Source organism: Archocentrus centrarchus, chromosome 3 (genome assembly GCF_007364275.1).
Source record: "Archocentrus centrarchus isolate MPI-CPG fArcCen1 chromosome 3, fArcCen1, whole genome shotgun sequence".
Lineage (NCBI taxonomy): Eukaryota > Metazoa > Chordata > Actinopteri > Cichliformes > Cichlidae > Archocentrus > Archocentrus centrarchus.
In genome coordinates, this window is record NC_044348.1 from 1,394,226 (window position 1) to 1,411,357 (window position 17,132).

Genomic DNA, 17,132 nt, shown 5'->3' on the forward strand with positions numbered 1-17,132 from the left:
AGGTTGTCTTGTTAAAAAAATAAATAAACAAATAAATATTCATAGTCAGTTTAATTCATTTGTGCGTTTTCCTCACATGGACAGTCCCACTTAGGGCAGCACTTGTCTCCGTTTACGAGGATAGCAAAGCCAAGCAGGCCACAGTTCGGTGGGTCGGCAGTGTAAGGGCAGCTTTGGGATTTGTTGAACAGGATGAGCTGGTTGTTGACACAGATGTACTTTGTGCATTCATCAACAATCTCTGCATATGGAGGCTGATGCAAAAGAATTTTTAAAAAAAGGTTATTGTTATATATAAGCAGGAGAGTAATATATGTTTTGGCATCACAGTAATCACTGAGCTCAGATTTTACCTAAAGTCAATCTTCTGTATCTGATGAAAAATGAAACACTCAATGTTCAATTTAGGTTTTTCTTTCATACATTTGGCTGTGAGATATTCTCAGAAACCTCAGCAAATGGACTGTAAATGCATTAGCTTAGCCTTTAGAAGAAGTTGTGTGTCTGAAATAAATCTGTCTACCACACTAAAGCAGGAAAAACACAAGAAGGGGAAAAATCTACAATCCTTTATTTTTCAGTTTGTCAATGAAGACCGATATTTCCCTCTCCAGTAATTTATATTTGTCAGCTTTGCTCTGTCCTGCTCTTCCACACACATAAATGGAACGTACAGGACAAAAGAGCACAGAACAGAGCACACATTAGTGGGAACAGATCCAGTCATTCAAACACTGCATAAAAAGAGGAGCTGGGTGAAGGTGGGTTGCAAAGCGGCATGCAGATGTCCAGCAATGACAGGCAGGCTAAAGCAGCTTAAATAGCATGCTCATTTCCTGTTACTGCCTGAGCTTGACTTTGTACCCTGCCTTAAGTTATGCTATACTAGATTTTCCTGAATAAAACTGTTTATATAAATCTGTGCTATTATTTTCAAAAAATATAAACTCCAAATAAAGCCATTGTTAGCATTTACAGAACTGAAATGAAGCCACACAACAAGTTAACCCCCCGTGCACGTCCTTGTAGGTAATACAGCAATAGATGTTGCTCCTTCTGTTGTGTGGCTGGTTGCTTCTGCTGGTGGGTGAGGAGAAGGCGGTGCTGGAGGTGCTGTTGCACCTGGACTTGTACGATAGACTCTGTCCAGCATAGTCGTTTGGGATTTGGTGGCTGATGGAAGTAAAGTTGTAGCAGAAGTAGGAATACTGGGTTGTCGAGTGGAGCTCAGTATATCAGGCACTGGCGTCACCGGCTGGGATGCAGATGGTGAAACATCAGTCTCTGTAATTGTCAAAGTTTCCTCAGGTGTGGTTGACTCTCTGGGGGCTAAAGCTGAGCTGGCTGTAGATGTTGTGGGTGTTGTTAAAGTAGGACCAGGCACTGGAGCAGTTATGGTGGTCGAGCGGGGGCCTGATGTGGTTGTGTCAGGAGGTTGGGTTGTGCTCGCTGTAGTAACTGGCTCTGCTGATGTGATGGTTGTAGATGTCACTGATGTGGTTGTGGTGCCAGGGCTTGGTGTAAGAGCTGGTGGGCCAACAGTGGTTGATCTGGTGGTTACTGCTGATGGCCTTGTTGCTACTGTAATTCTTACGGTGACTGGCCTGACGGTTGAGTGCTCAGTCGACGTGATTCTGGGGGTAATTCTTGTTGTCACAGGAAGTCTAAGTGTCGTCCTGAGAGTGGGTGTCCGTGTGACAGAGGAAGTTGTCGTACCAGGTGTAGCTCTTGAAGTGGACACCAGCCGGGTGGTGACTTTGTCCAGGATAGTTGTTGTCCTTGGAGGTGCTGTAGAAGTGGTTGTGTGGAGTGGAGACCAAGACGGACGTAATGTGGTTGTAGATGTTGTTGACACCTGGACTCTGCCTGTTAACGGATGCATTGTCTCTGCAGTCGATTGAATGATGACAGGTCTTAGTGTTGTGGTAGCAACAGCAGGTGGTACACTTGTAGGGGCTGTGGTGAGAAGTGTCTCAGGGGACATATGCACAGGTAGAGGGGGTGTATCCGGTTTCTTGGCTGTGATGGCTGTGATTTCTGCAGTTGAGATTTCAGGACGTCTCGTAGCTTGGGCAGTGGTGGGTGTGGAAGCAACTGATGTCAGCTCAGTCGTTACTGGGAGATGAGGGACTGCAGTAGTTGTAGTGGAAGTGACCACATGGACAGCAGTTTCAGATTTGACTTCTGGTGTCATCTCCACTGTGGGTCTGTCGACTGGGGTGGAGGAGGTCTGCCAGTGAGGGGGACGCCATGGTTCAGAGGTACTCCTAGTGGTTGGTGGACTGGTGGAGCTCTCAGTTGTGGGCGATAGTGACTCCGGAGTGGTTTCTGTAAGACTTGTTGTGACTAGAGGTCCTGTGGACACAGTAGATATTTCTGGTATTTCCAGAGGTCTTGAGGTTGCAGTGACGGTGGTTATTCTCTCCGTAACTGGGACAGCTGCAGACCAGGAGGTTCTCTCAGTAGTGGTTGTGGAGGTGGACACAACAGGAGTTGTCACCTTTTCAGGTGAAGGTACAGCTGTTGTTGTGATAGATGCAGTGGAGTCAGTTATGGTCACTTTCGTTGTGGGTGTCCTCCAGTCTGTAGTAGTTGAGGTAGAGGGAGTTGGTGCAGCTGTGGTTGGTGCAACATGGATAATGGTTGTCGCAGGTAACTCGGGAACAGTTGTCGTTGAAGTTGTCAGGTCCGTAGAGGTTGTGTGCAAAATCCTCTCTGTGGTAACAGGTGGTGTTCTCATGTGTGGTGTTGTTTTACTAGTAGTTGCAGCTGGTGTGACTGATTCTGTCATCTTTGTCGAAGTGATTTCTGGCACAGATATAGTTCCTGTTTCCACAAAAGGAGAAGCTGGAAGAGGTGAACTGGTTGTGAAGGCTGTACTTGGTAAGCCAGGTGGGATGGATGTTGTTGTAGTTCCTTCCACTGTTGAAGGCTTTGTTCTGGTGTCTGTGTGTGCAGAGAGAGCTGTAGTAGGAACTGTAGCTCTTTCTGTAACTACAGAAGTCCCAGAAACAGGAGCAGGACTGGGAATGGAAGCCGTTACGATTGGAGTGATCCCTGTGGAATGTGTTGTGGCCTCAGTGGTCTGCACAGCTACAGGAGTGCTGCTTGTGCTTGTCCCCTCTACAGAGGTTGGGGTCTCAGCTGCAGTGGTGGTGGTGGTGGCTGACTCAATGGTCACAGGAGTGGTGGTGAAGAGTGGCTGCTGGAAATCAGTGGGCTTGGTGGAAGACGTGAGCCAGAACAGGGGTGTGATAGCAAAAGGGGTGCTACTTGTCCTGGACGTGCTGGGACCAAAGGGGCTGACAGTAGAGCTCAGTGGCCCAGTTATCCATGTTGTTGTACCCGTGATAGTGGTGGGTGGAGCTTCCGTCACTCTGACAGTTGACAGTGGCGCCACCACCTCAGGACTCACAGCAGTGGGTATCATTGGGGGAGCTGGGGGCTCTACTGTACTGGAAGGTTTAGGAGGTGCAGAGGGCAAGATGAAGGCAGGTGGTGTTTGTGAGGAGGTGGTCTGCGCACTCTCCTCTGGAACAGTGGTAGTGACTTTGGTCACGGGAGCAGTGTGAGGAGTGGCAGCAGATGTGGCAGTAATGGAGGTGGTTGTACTGAGGGTACTGGTGGAGGCAGTAGTACTTGTAGTAGTTGTAGAAGTAGCAGCTGCATAGGTTGGCTGTGCAGCGGATGGTGTGATGGGCAGCACGGTAACTGGGACCTTGATACCTGTCCAGCCAATAAAAAGCATGTTAGAGAAACAATGAGCTTGGAAAAGAGACATGGGTCATGAGGCAGAGTGAAAGGATGCAGAGAGCTTTCTTAGGAACTTTCTTTCACTGTTCATACGTTGGGTTAGCAGTAATGTCAGTGATTAGGTTAAATCTGAGATAGCTGTAAATGATTTTTCCTAAATGTGCAGGCGGTATGGTGAAGATGCTGAATGGGTTTATTAAGCCTTTGCAATAATAACAACAAACTAGATTTTTAATAACAGAAAATCTGAAAACCATTGTTGCACATATAGCATTTATTACATGTTTGTTACTGACTGCCATATGTTACTATCATTTTGAATTTTGGTTATATTACTGATCTGTTGTGGTGCCTTAGTTTGATCTATTTCTATTCTATAGGTCACCTATTAAACATTTAAAACTGCCAACTAACTGATATGTTTAGCCTTTGTTAACACTGTTTATTAAGAAGTGTTACACAGATACTCACAGTCTTCAATATAGACACACCGACGGGTGACCTCATCCAGGACCATGTGTAGGGGGCACACAGGAAGGCAACCCTCCACTCTGTACAGAAAACAATACACAGCTATGAAACTACAAACTCTGCTTCGCTACTCAGAGACGAAAGTGTTAAGATCTGTTTGTATGTTGTTTTTAGAGGAGTGTACAAAGACGTAAGAAAACAAAAAGAAAAGGAATTGAGGATTTTATTCCTAAAAGACCAACAATTTGTCATCATTTTAAGAAAAATATATCATGATCAGCATCAGGGAAAGTGTGCCTCTGGATCAGGTCCACAGTATAACTCACTGTATTTCAGCAGTCTCTCAGAAATGACAAAACTTCAGAACCTGTCTGTTTTTAGTCCTCAGTTTTTAGGATTTCTCCAGTCTCAAAATAATTCAGAGATTGTTGTCACTACATTTCAAATATACTTTGAAAATTGTCATTGATGTTTAAGTTCATAGATTTTATTGCAGAGCACCAATCCCACTATTCTCTCGATATAGTGATGATTGATAGCTTTTCTTGTTATTCCAAGATCTTCTATTGTAATTACAAGATCCAGGTCTCATAATTACGAGATCCACCTGTGTTCTGACTGATGATATTGATATTGAGCCTGAATAGATAACCAAAAATCTTAAAGTTTTTCCTGTCACTTTAAATATGCTACCATTAGTCTGGTTGATTAATGGTTGCAGCGACCAACTGGTCACCCAGTGGTTGAGTGTGCAACCCCCTCATCCTCTTTTGATTGCAAAATGACCACCTGGTGGGAAGCAACCTGTCTCCAAACAGTCGTGGCCCAACTCAGACTGACTGTAATCACTGCCTGACAGATTAGAGAAGGTTTGCAGATAAACACTAACAGACTGCCAACACTTTGCAATCAATCTGAGTCAGTCTGCACTGATGAGCACAACTCATCTCCACTGTCTTTTTGCAATAGGCAACTTGACTCAGCAGGATGCCAACTGGTTGTACTCTTGTTATATTCCTATATAAAAGAAAGGTTGCAGAGTGCCTATGTCATTTTGCTGTTAAATCACCGTCAGGCAGCAACTAAGTCACTATTTGTGGAGGAGCTTCTGGATTTCTGTTTCAGATCTATGAGGTTCAGGCTGGAGTCTGAATGTCAATAATTAATGCAGCAACTGATTTCTGATTTTCTCCTCTTTATCACAATTAATATAAACATATTAATCACAAATCTACAATCATAAACTGATACCAGACTGACTGCATCTTGTTTTTCTTTTATCGCTGTCTTGATGCACCAAAGTAACTTTGAACATGACAACCGGCCGCAAGTGTTCTCAGATTTGGTCTCTGTCTCTGAAGAAATCATTTCAAAGGCAAAGAGATCACAAGTGTGTTGTAAACAGTTGCAATAATTTTGAATGTGCTGCAGTCTGATGTGACTGTAGCACTACAGTATAAGCCAGCATCCTGTGGAACAGGATAATTTGTAAAAAAAAAAAACGGTAATAATTACTAAATCTCAAATATGCAGCACTGACTATTCAAAGTGCGGGGGGGAGGCAGGGGGGTGTTATAAGTAAAGGAGAAGATCTCACTGTGGGATGGTGACACAGGCTTCAGCAAAAGGGTCGCTGCATGTCTTGAAACACGGGCTGACACAGGCGTCGTACCTCCACTGACAGCGAGGAGCTGGCGGGGTGTCTGGGTTGGGGCCTGGTCAAAAACACACAGCACTTGTATAAATGCTCTGGGCTACTAGTAAATGGAATAAGTGAACAAAGTGCAGATGCCATTTAATTGTATCGGAGTTTAGTGAGTATATGGCAGTACGTCTGTTAATAAACCTCCCCTAAATTTTCAACTTAAACATGGCAGAGAAACAATGGAAACAAATGTGAGTTTATAGAAGTAAGATTGAATAATTAGTTTGAAGCAGTTTTAAGAGTTAACTGAAGTTGAGAAACCTGAATCAGCAGTTATTCAGTCTTGCTGACTGATGTTTTCAGACCTGCTTTCAGTTCAGTTTAAAGACTTAGTTGGTTATCTGGCATGAGGAGCCTACAGCTGCAGCAGTTAAAGTTTCATTTCAAACAAAACATGTGACACTGTTTCCATAGAACGAAGCCCTTCGTTAGGGTTCAAAATTAATTAATTTTTCAAGAAACACTAAAAAAACTAACATCTCTACTGAGATTTAACTCAAGTAAAACATGCTGGAAGTCTGTTTATATGTAAATCATGGTTCAATTAATCAAAAGACTTGGCTAGAGTTATAAAGTAGCCTAGATAATCTGAGTTTAAGATTAAAATTAGGAAACCATTCAAATTTACAGTAAGTAATGATTCACTGATTTACAATGGATTCCTCTAACACTGTAGGAGGCTGCTTTTTTGTTGTTATGACTATAAATAAAGATGTCTCAGTAACATTGACGATTAGTGTTGTGTGATGAGTTTGCTGCTGACCTGTCAGTTTGAACAGTGTGGCCTTGCGAAAGCTGTCAGTGTGTCTGTATTTGATTAGGTGGAGGCGTGGTACAGTGGCGTGTAAGAAGAAGCCAGGTTTTGCATGGGACTCGAGCGAGTCATAGCCCGGGATCCAGGTGTTCCTGCGGAGGACGAAGGTCGCTCTTTCCCAGAATGCCTCGCTCTCCTCCCACTTGGCCAAAGTCAGATGGCCTCTGGGGCTTGCAAACAGGAAGTAGTTTGGTCTGTCAGCTGCCTCAAAGGAAATCCGTGACGTGTCTATGTAGCAGAAAAATAAATAAGCCATAAGTGTAACAAAAAGCTGGAGAAGCAGGAGTGCTACTGAGTAAAAGAAAAAAAAAAGGCCACCTTTGGATGTACCTATTCCACATACACACAATCACACTGTGGTGGTTAAATAAATCAATTTATGGTGAAGTCTTCTTATAAACTAACTTAAAAAATATTCCAGTATGTTTGTTGGTTTTAGGTTTTAAACAGATGCCAGGTGATAGGTGAAACAAGGTGTGTGACTCCCTGTAAAAGCTAGCCAGCATGGAAATACTTAGAAAGGGCCTAAGCCCCATTCCCACAGGAAGGAAGTGGTTAGGAACTGCATAGCAACCATTGGTCGCCAGGAAAACAAGAGCGTTCCCTCCCGGGTTGCGAGTGCTTGATGAAGGTTGCAAGTAGTCACAGTTGTTATGTTGCTCCCTTATAGTGTCACTAAGTAAACATTATTACTCGACACACAGAGCATGGAGGACAACTTCTTGCTGGTTCACTCGTTTTTTTATTATGCTACTGTTGCTATGGTTACATTCAGAACCCCTGTATGCCCTAGTGGCGGTCTGCCCCTCTGGTGGTAAGTATTGGTAGGACATCTCTAGGTTCATACATCACAACAGTGAAATCGATTGCTCCACACGTACATGGGTATTTTTTAAAATGGGGATTTTCCCAAGTTTGTTTTAAAAAATATATTCATCTGCACGAAAAAGGCGCATAACTTTGATGCTGCGGAACAAAATCTCTATTTTCCTTGTCCACGTGTAAACACAAAAACAGTTTCTGAAAACTTTCACCCTGCAAGGAGTTTTTCAAAAGCTCAATTTTCAGCAGACCCGTCGCTATGGGCGGGCCCTAGGGGGCCGTGCCCGCCCACTGATACGCTTGGGCCCGCCCTGGCCCGCCCGCCCACCCAAGCCAAATCACTAATCAAGCTAATAATAGTGGTGCCCCCCTGTTGGATTTCATAAGCCCCCCTTAAGACTGAGATCTGGCGACGGGACTGATTTTCAGTGAAACAAAACATCTTTTCTTCATGGATAAAAGTATGGAAGCTTGTTTCCGCCAATAAACCAAAATAAACAAAAAAAAATTTTTTTAAAAATCGCCATCCGTAACCCAAAATTTCAAGTTAGTATCTCGAAATTTTGAGTTACAGATGGCGATTTTTTTGTTTTGTTTTTTTAGTGGTAGAAACAAGCATCCATACAAAGGCCAAAACACACACACACACACACACACAAAAAAATGTCTAAGTATAACAAAATACCCGTGTACTTGTGTATGACCAGTGGATGAAATCACAGTGGCTACATTCATCTTTTATATAGAGTCTCTGAACTATAAGTGATGAAGTCTGTCAGCAAGTGAGCTATAGTACAATAACTGAGTTTATTATTTATTTAAAAAACAGACTGGCAGCTTTATAATAACTTTTTCACCAAAGCTGCTGTTAATTTGTTTTAAGCTTTTCATAAGCAGAATCTGCTGTTTCTGACCAAACAGCTATATTAATTAAAAATGTGCTTACTGACATGCTGAGGTTTCAGTAGTTTGATCTCTAAATGTAAATTGTTAAATTTGACTTCTGAAACAGACGAGAAACAGACTAAGCCATTAGGTCTGGGCATGTAAAAGGTCTCAGGTTATGGCTGCAGGCAGGTAATTCCAAAATATAGGAGCACTTTTGAATGTATATTACACATTCTTATGCTTATTACATTCCTGTGTCCTCTTCAAATGTATAATAAATGAAAAAATAATGTGTATTAAATGGGAGAAATTGTGTTTGGATGCCTCTTGACAACAATCCAAAGTGCAGCAGTGTCTCAGCGTACACGTGATAAACAGTGAGACCAGCTTGTTCCAGTCTTGGCTCACTGACCAACCTGCAGCTCAGGTTGCTATATTAGCATTTAGCAATCTGATCTCTGGACCCGGCTACCACTGTAAGTCAATGAGAGTCCATCTCCTCCATCAGTGTTTTCACTAGTCGCACTCAAGTCATTCCAAACACTGTCAAATACAAAGGAAACAGTAGAAGATGAGAAAGCCAGCTGGCCAGTTTTCAGACAAAGCAGTGAGAGATTCTCACTGAAGCTCTCTGATGTTCCAGTTATTTTGAGGTGATGAGCTGGAGGAAGATCAGCCGGCATACAAGTCAAATGTAGGAATTCTGCCCTCATCAGGAAATTAAGTTCAAGCAAGACCTTTAAATTCAAGCACTAAAAGGCAACACTGGGCAGTTTTTGAAATAATAATTTTAACATTAATATTTGTACTGTAAACAAACTGTAAATGGCTACTCTTGGTTCAATGCAACATTTTAATAAGCGTTTTGGTTTTCTGGCCCACAGCTTTTTTGTTGATTATCATTATTAAAAAGTGTGTAGAGTAAAACAGAGCAGAAAGCAGAGAGAACATTGGGCTTACAATTATTCTCTAAAACAATAAAATAATATATCAGTGCTGTGTTTTCAGCTCGTCTCTGCAAGTGTCCCAGTGCTCTGTGTTTTGCAGCTGATACTTTCAGAATGGATACTAAAGTGTGCAGGCTGACATCATTTTACTTCCAAGAATGAAGACGATCTTTACTGGGGTACCAAACAGTTATAGTTGAGACACCAGACTTGAACTTCAGACACTCACATAAGATTTTATTTGTCAGTTCAGAAGGACGCAGCCTAATTCTGTAATTAAGGTGAGAGGTCCTCTGGTTAAACAGCTTCCTACTGGCTTCCTACCAGCATACTTGCGTCTCTTTCATTCAGCCGCCCCCTGTATTCTGCTGACAGGAAAACATACCACTGTGGTATCTACACAACGATCAAACTTTCCCAAACCCACTACAGTAGATCTCTTTCATGCACTGATACGACCAAACCCTGCACTAATAAAGCAGACACAGACTTTTTTCTACAGTGAGAAGAAATGAGTGTAAAATAAAACTATAAAGCCTTTGAACTAACCACAGGTTTCCCACACTTACCAAGACATCAAGTATAAAGACGCTGATTCAAGAAGGTTCCTGTTCACTGCTCTTGGAATTATCAATTATTTCTAAACGATCTATTGGAATATCTTAAATATTACTATTAATAATATTAAAGACTGTTTCTGTCCATTATGAGCTTTGCAAATTTGATAAGAACTGAAATGCTGACATTTAGAAGAAAAATATATAGAAGGAAAATATTCCTAATCTGCAGAATTTCACTTTTGAACAAACTTGCTTTGCTGCTGACTAACCTGTAACACCACCCAGCTGTGAATTTGGCTGCAAAGAAATGATTCCTTCTCTGCAAATAAAGTGAAAATGTTAAATTTACTCACCATGTGGTCGAGCTCTGCTGAGGCCAGGTGTCATCATGAACTGCGAGAGGACGCCGGGGGTGTCGGTGGTGCTGATGTTGCCCCGCTGCAGGAACACAAAGCCACTGGACTTGCTGGCTGCCAACAGGGCCGTCCGATCCCTGAAGGTGAAAAGCCTGAAGGGACCTTTACCCAGAACTGCAGACAGGTAATCATGTTAATACAGCACTGATGTGAAAACAAATCACATGTCCCTGATGGACCAGACAACCATTTTCCAAATCATACTACTCAGTGTTTCACTTTTATGATTGATTTTTCCCTCAGTTCCAGGTGATCATTGGTTTCCATTTATTTCTGTAACTACAGTACACACTCATGTGGCTGTATCCAAACTCCTGGCTGGTACTCAGAGGGGTTTCTTGGCTTTTATTGTATTGACTGCTGTTCTATCACTGCACACTGATTGACTGTTAATGGTTAATAAATTAAAGATAATCAATGCTGCATTGAGAATTACCCAAATTCCATGAATTCCATGATAAATTAAATGCAAGGGTTGTGTTTTAATAATGTGCTTGTGCTTCTTTGTGTAAAGTGCAGGCCATATCATTTACATGTATAGATCCAGACTTCCATGTACAACATTTGTGAGTGTGTGTGTTTAATGAAGTGAGTAGAGAGGCTGTTATACCTTTGTTGTAGAATTCACAATCATAAGCTGCAGAGAGACAAAGACACTCCTATTAATAACAGGATGAGTACTACTGCTAATAATAATGATAGAAATACTATTAAAGTAATACTGAAAGGTGCTTCGTAAACTAAAAATAATGCTCCTTATTTTCATCAAAGTCCAACCAATATGAGACTTTTAAGATCAATACCAATAAAGATCTTTGGTCATTTAATGATCTGATATTCGGGTATATCGGCCGCTATTTTTCTTCTTGTAGATACAAAAAACACAAACAGATTTTGCTAATATTTGTTAAGTGTAGTTTTTACTTGTGCTGTCTGACTCTGCTTGGATCAGTTAATTGTTGTTTTTGTGGCATTCCAAACACTTGTTGTATCAGCAGAGAAGTTGCAGTGTCCTCTCTGGGGGACAAACTATCTCTGTCTCTTTTTTACTTTTTAAATTTTAATTTATTGGGCATTACAAATACAGATAACAATAGAGTGGCAAAACAGTTAATATCAGCCGATAATACTGGGTCACCGATAAATAAGTCAGGTCTTCATTTTTATAGTTGTAACATTTACATAAATTTGCTAAATCTACTGTTAATAATTGATATACAGGGCTTTATAACATCTATTAATAGTAATTTGCACTTCAAATACAATTTGCAGTTTAACTGATTAATTGTCTGATAATGATGCTACTACCATCTTTTCTAAGTGTAAGGTAACCAAATGAAGCAGGAAGTTGCTTTATTCTTTAGGGTTTTTTTTTTTAAATGTTTTGCTAATAAGCTGCTGAACCTCCATCCTTAGAATGTCTGCATTCAAATTAAGTACTGACAGCACAAAATAAAAATGATCAAAACAGAATACTTTAACAAATAAAATCTTTGACCAGTGCTGAAATTCTGACCCTTGGATGACTTATTGTTGGAGCTTAGACAGGAACAATAGAAGGGAACTTTGGTCCCTGTGTTCTGACTCACAGCATAGAGAGGGGGAACGCCAGTCAACAGGTACACCCTGATGGCAGCAACGCTGGGCGTACGCCGCCACACTAGTGCAGAAACACTCGCAGTCGCCTCCGCGGCTGCAGGCACACGTGTCTGCCAGACAGTTCATGTAAAACCAGGTGACATCCACCTGAATGCAAAGATGAGAAACACTTTTGAGTAATTTACTACAACCAGATTCATTAATAACAAGGAGAAATGATTTTAGAATCCCCCTCCCCATTAAAAAAATAAGACCTAGCAAGTCTGTAGATCTTCTAAAAAGTTCAGGGGGCTCCTGCTGTATTGTTACTCACCACTGGGTGGCAGGCCTGGAAGATCTCACTGAGCAGAACAGCACATTGTCGCTTCGCAAAAGGCTCTCTGAGTGGACTGAGAGTGCAGGGGTGTCTGATATCTGGACTGTTTACACACTGAACACACAAGCATGCACAGGGATATTAAATGAAGCCATTTTTATGTCAAAGGAGTGAAATCTACTTTACTGTCACTCATCAATCAAAATTTCAATTTAAAATGAAAATTAAATTGTGATGAACAGGCTTGAAAATTATTGTCAGAGAGCTAAAAACACTCAGACAGTCAACAACCTTCATCAGCTCATCAGAGCCTGAGGATCATACAGGGGATGTTTTGCTCACCTCTGTTGCAGTCCAGCTATTTCCAAACTCCTGTGGTGTGGGGGAGTCGATGTTGTCAGGTGTTCGCATCTCGTTCACCGTCTTCAGGTCAAAGTTCCCACACAGCCCACTCAGCTTCCCCTGAACACATCACATCACTTCTGTTTAGTCTGTTAGATCCTCATATTGTTGACAATATCTTCATGATTACTTCATGTCATATCCTCTTAAAAATCTGTGACTGACAGCAACACAAATCTGCCTGTGTGGTGGTGTTGCTCTGCAAGTGGTGTGTTGAACAGTCCAAAAAAATAAAAATTCTCTGCAGGTTTGTCGGTGCTTAAATTTTAGCAGAGGATACACTTCAAGATCCTTTATTCACACCATCTGACCTTTCATAAAAACAATCAACTAAACTGACAAGCGAGCCGAGGAACTAATAAATCTAAACATGAAGATAATATCAAAGTGGAATAACAGTGGCTTATAAGGCAACAAATTTGGAGTCACTCTGTATTGAAGATAAGCTAAAGCTCTGCACTTTGTCTGAACCTTGAACCTGCATCCTACCTGCCAGCGAGGTCCAACCTGGACGTGAACTGTGGTCCTCCGGTCCCAAAGGACTGTGACGTCCTCCTCTGGGAAATGAATCACTGTGAAGTATCCAGCTGGCCAGATGAGCATCCCCTGCTTCCTGTCAATCACGCTGGATGGATTCTGCATGAAAGAGGGCAGTTTGATAGTAGTTACATAGCAGCTTGTCACAGATCCTTAAACATTATCCAGAAGAAACAAACAAACACATATGACACAATAAGACACTGTGCAGCAAAGACACATCAATCTTTAACAAGCCAACAGTAAAACCTGCTTTAAAAGTGACTCTTACTGGCTTCCCAGTGTCATCATCAAACACTACAAATGATCTTCCGATGTTGATCAGCAGTGATTTCCTGCAGATGATTCCGCTGTCGAAACAGTCGACATTCTCAGCTGTGACGCTGAACATCACATCAGCACTGCTCTGTGGAGGTGAGAAAACACAGCAATTGTGGCAGTAATTGTTTTAATAGCTGAGAAATCCCAGTATAACAATAGGCACTGTGTTTATTACTATAGAATAAAAGCCTCTATGTCTTTTTTTCTGCATTTAAACCCAAAAATGCATTACATACTGATGCTGGGACTATAATGACCATAATGAAGCTGACTAGAAAATAGTTTAAACTATGCAATGAAAAGCAGCTTTGGTTCTTTTTTTTAAAAAAAATCACAAATAAATACTCATACCTTTACAAGATAAACTTTACATGCCCCAACGTAGTCAAATAAGAGCCCATCAAACGTTCTGTAGTGGCGATCACCGTAAGCCGTGCACAAGGATGGGCACGGACGAAACACACACTGGAACGTCCCGTGCTGGCAAACACTACAAAGACAGCAAAGCCTCAGTGATTCAGCATCAACTTGTTCCCACTTAGTTCGAGAACATTTTTTCATGTCTAATAGCCTCCTTTTGTCGAGCACCTCGGGTTTACAGCAGGCAGAAAAGGGACCAGTGAATTGTCAAAAGGCTGAATCGCAGCTCTTTGAGCTATTAGGCTGTCATCTACATCTTCTTCCCTGGCTGAGGCTTGAAGATGAAATGGAAGGATGGGAGAACGACTGAGATCACTGGGAGAGTGTTTCCTTTCACCAGTGATGAACAGTCTGAAGCAGAGAGAATCAAAGAGTCATACAAGGGGCTGCTCTGTTTTCAAGGCCTTTTTCTGTGCCGTGATAGCAGCGAATTATAGATATCAGGTGGCCACTTTCGATGCTCTGACAACCTCAGGACTCTGAGCTTTCAGGCTAAATCTGACTTTGAAAAATTGGCGATGTTGCTAGAAATTGTTTGATTGTCTTATTCATCTTGACAGCCATTGTTATTGAGGCCAAATACAAATTTGTAAAGCATGAAAAAAATGAATGGTTGCCTGAAGAGAGAAAGGAGATGCAATATGTAAAGATAACGTGAAACCAAGATATTCAATTTTAATAAACAGAGTTTTCTAGAATCTGTGGAAACATACCACTGGTAGCAGGGGGATGACACTCTGTCGCCAGGGTAATACTCTTTTCCTTTCCACAGACAGGGGCACGCAGCAGGTTCAAAACACTCATCTCCATGTTTCAGCAGGCTGTGGGAAACACCAAACTGTTCAACAATTTTAAACCTCTGTATTTACTGAGTTTTGGTAGAGCTTAGATGTGAACTGAGGCCAACAGATTCTGAGGATGCACAAATATGTGTTCTTGGGTTAAACCCAAAGGATGCAATTTCTGCAACTTGGATCTCTCATAAAATGCATATAATGGAGAGATGTAGCTTCTGGGGCTGAAAAGTGAAGTCAGTATTGAAGTGCCCTAAACCTGCATTCTTTCTCATAGCCAGCAGGGATCCAAAAAAACATTCATCTCTCTCCTCACTGCTGTATTCTTAAATGTACCTATTACAAATGAAAGAAATTTTACAGAGGCAAGATCGTCCATTGTTTTCCCAAGAACCCCCTACTTTACTAAGCATAGAGCCACAAAATAAAAAAAATATCCATATTTCATGGTGGGGTCTTGCTCAAAAGTGCATTATATTGCCAAAAGTATTAACTCATCTGCTTTCACACACATATGAACTTGAGTGACATCCCATTCTTAAACTATAGGGTTTAATATGATTTCAGCCCACCCTTTGCAGCTAGAACAGCTTCAACTCTTCTGGGAAGGCTTTCCACAAGGTTTAGGAGTGTTTATGGGAATTTTTGACCGTTCTTCCAGAAGCACATATGTGAGGTCAGACACTGATGTTGGATGAGAAGGCCTGGCTCACAGTCTCCGCTCTAATTCATCCCAAAGGTGCTCTGTCGGGTTGAGGTCAGGACTCTGTGCAGGCCAGTCAAGTTCTTCCACACCAAACTCACTCATCCATGTCTTTATGGACCTGCTTTGAGCAGTCAAGTTGGAACAGGAAGTGGCCATTCCCAAACTGTTCCCACAAAGTTGGGAGCATGAAATTATCCAAAGTATCTTGGTATGCTGAAACATTAAGAGTTCCTTTCACTAGAACTAAGGGGCCGAGCCCAACTCTTGAAAAACAACCCCACACCATAATCTCCCTTCCACCAAACTTTACACTTGACACAATGCAGTTGGACAAGTATAGTTCTCCTGGCAACCACCAAACCCAGACTCATCCATCAGATTGTCAGACGGAAAAGCGTGAGTCATCACTCCAGAGAACACATCTCCACCGTTCCAGCTCTGAGTCCAGTGGCGGCGTGCTTCACACCACCACTTGCATTGTGCTTGGTGACGTAAGGCTTGGATGCAGCTGCTCAACCATGGAAACTCATTCCACGAAGCTCTCTACACACTGGCTTGAGCTAAACTGAAGACCAATTGAAGTTTGGAGGTCTGTAGTGATTGACTCTGCAGAAAGTTGGAGACCTCTGTGTAGTATCCGCTGACCCCACCCTGTGATTTAATCTGGCCTATCACTTTGTGGCTAAGTTCCACTTTTCACTGACTGTGGACTATTTAGTAGTGATTAAATTTCACAAGTGGACTTGTTGCACAGGTGGCATCCTAACACAATACCACGCTGGAATTCACTGAGCTCCTGAGAGCGACCCATTCTTTCACAAATGTTTGTAGAAGCAGTCTGCATGCCTGGGTGCTTGATTTTATACACTATGGCCATGGAAGAGATCTGAACACCTGAATTCAATGATTTGGATGGGAGAGTGAATACTTCTGGCAATATAGTGTATGCAGCATACAGGCAGATGTTAAACATATGTATTTCATGTGCTATGTTATCAGTCACTAATTTAAAGTCATATTGAAGACAAAGTGAAGTTCATTTAGTAAATTATGATCCCCATAAAAAGGAGAATAAAGCTGGGTATGCTTTATAGTCATTATAAGCGACTGTCGGTCAGATCCACCCCTTGCTCATCTTATCCATTTTCAAAACACCAAGATAGAGACAGCAAAAAAGGCCAGCTTGAGGTTTTACAACAGGGCTTTATTAACCACTGTGTATCTGCATCCTTTTTAATATAGAGTTAGTGAAAGCAAACAACAAATTAAAATAATGAATTAGTGTGGTGCAGATCTTTGGAGTTGTCTTCATCACCACTGCCAATGAAAATGTATGTGACATGTTCACAACTGAAGTAGTGCACTTTTAAATAATGTATATTTAGTATTTTTGCATAACTAGTAAGGTACATTTTCATCATGTAGTTTAAGTCTAATGAAACAGTAACAAGTAATGTTAGCCAACATAAAGTTTATTGTTAACTTACCTTTAAATGAGTAAACTACCCGTACAGCATCTGCAGTTATAACAAATTCCCAGCACTGTTATCAAACAGATATACTCAAAAGAACTCCATCAGTATGTTTTTGTGAGTATCGCTGAGACATTGCCATACCCATTATTTTATTAGCATGAGTAAAGACAAAATACCTGACAAAAC

General features: G+C 41.6%; 1 protein-coding gene across 1 annotated transcript in view; it reads right to left on the bottom strand.

Moving 5' to 3' along the window:
- otog (otogelin) overlaps positions 1–17,132 on the bottom strand; it is a 97,713-nt gene that overhangs the window by 13,163 nt on the left and 67,418 nt on the right. The window contains exons 25-38 of the mRNA XM_030726226.1: positions 14,685–14,792; positions 13,903–14,041; positions 13,502–13,636; positions 13,183–13,329; positions 12,634–12,753; positions 12,289–12,405; positions 11,966–12,122; positions 10,987–11,013; positions 10,314–10,490; positions 6,693–6,971; positions 5,822–5,939; positions 4,225–4,304; positions 1,013–3,726; positions 77–254 (exon numbers count right to left, since the gene is read on the bottom strand). Coding sequence (XP_030582086.1) covers positions 77–254; positions 1,013–3,726; positions 4,225–4,304; positions 5,822–5,939; positions 6,693–6,971; positions 10,314–10,490; positions 10,987–11,013; positions 11,966–12,122; positions 12,289–12,405; positions 12,634–12,753; positions 13,183–13,329; positions 13,502–13,636; positions 13,903–14,041; positions 14,685–14,792 — 4,496 coding nt within the window. The remainder of the gene's footprint in view (positions 1–76; positions 255–1,012; positions 3,727–4,224; positions 4,305–5,821; positions 5,940–6,692; positions 6,972–10,313; positions 10,491–10,986; positions 11,014–11,965; positions 12,123–12,288; positions 12,406–12,633; positions 12,754–13,182; positions 13,330–13,501; positions 13,637–13,902; positions 14,042–14,684; positions 14,793–17,132) is intronic.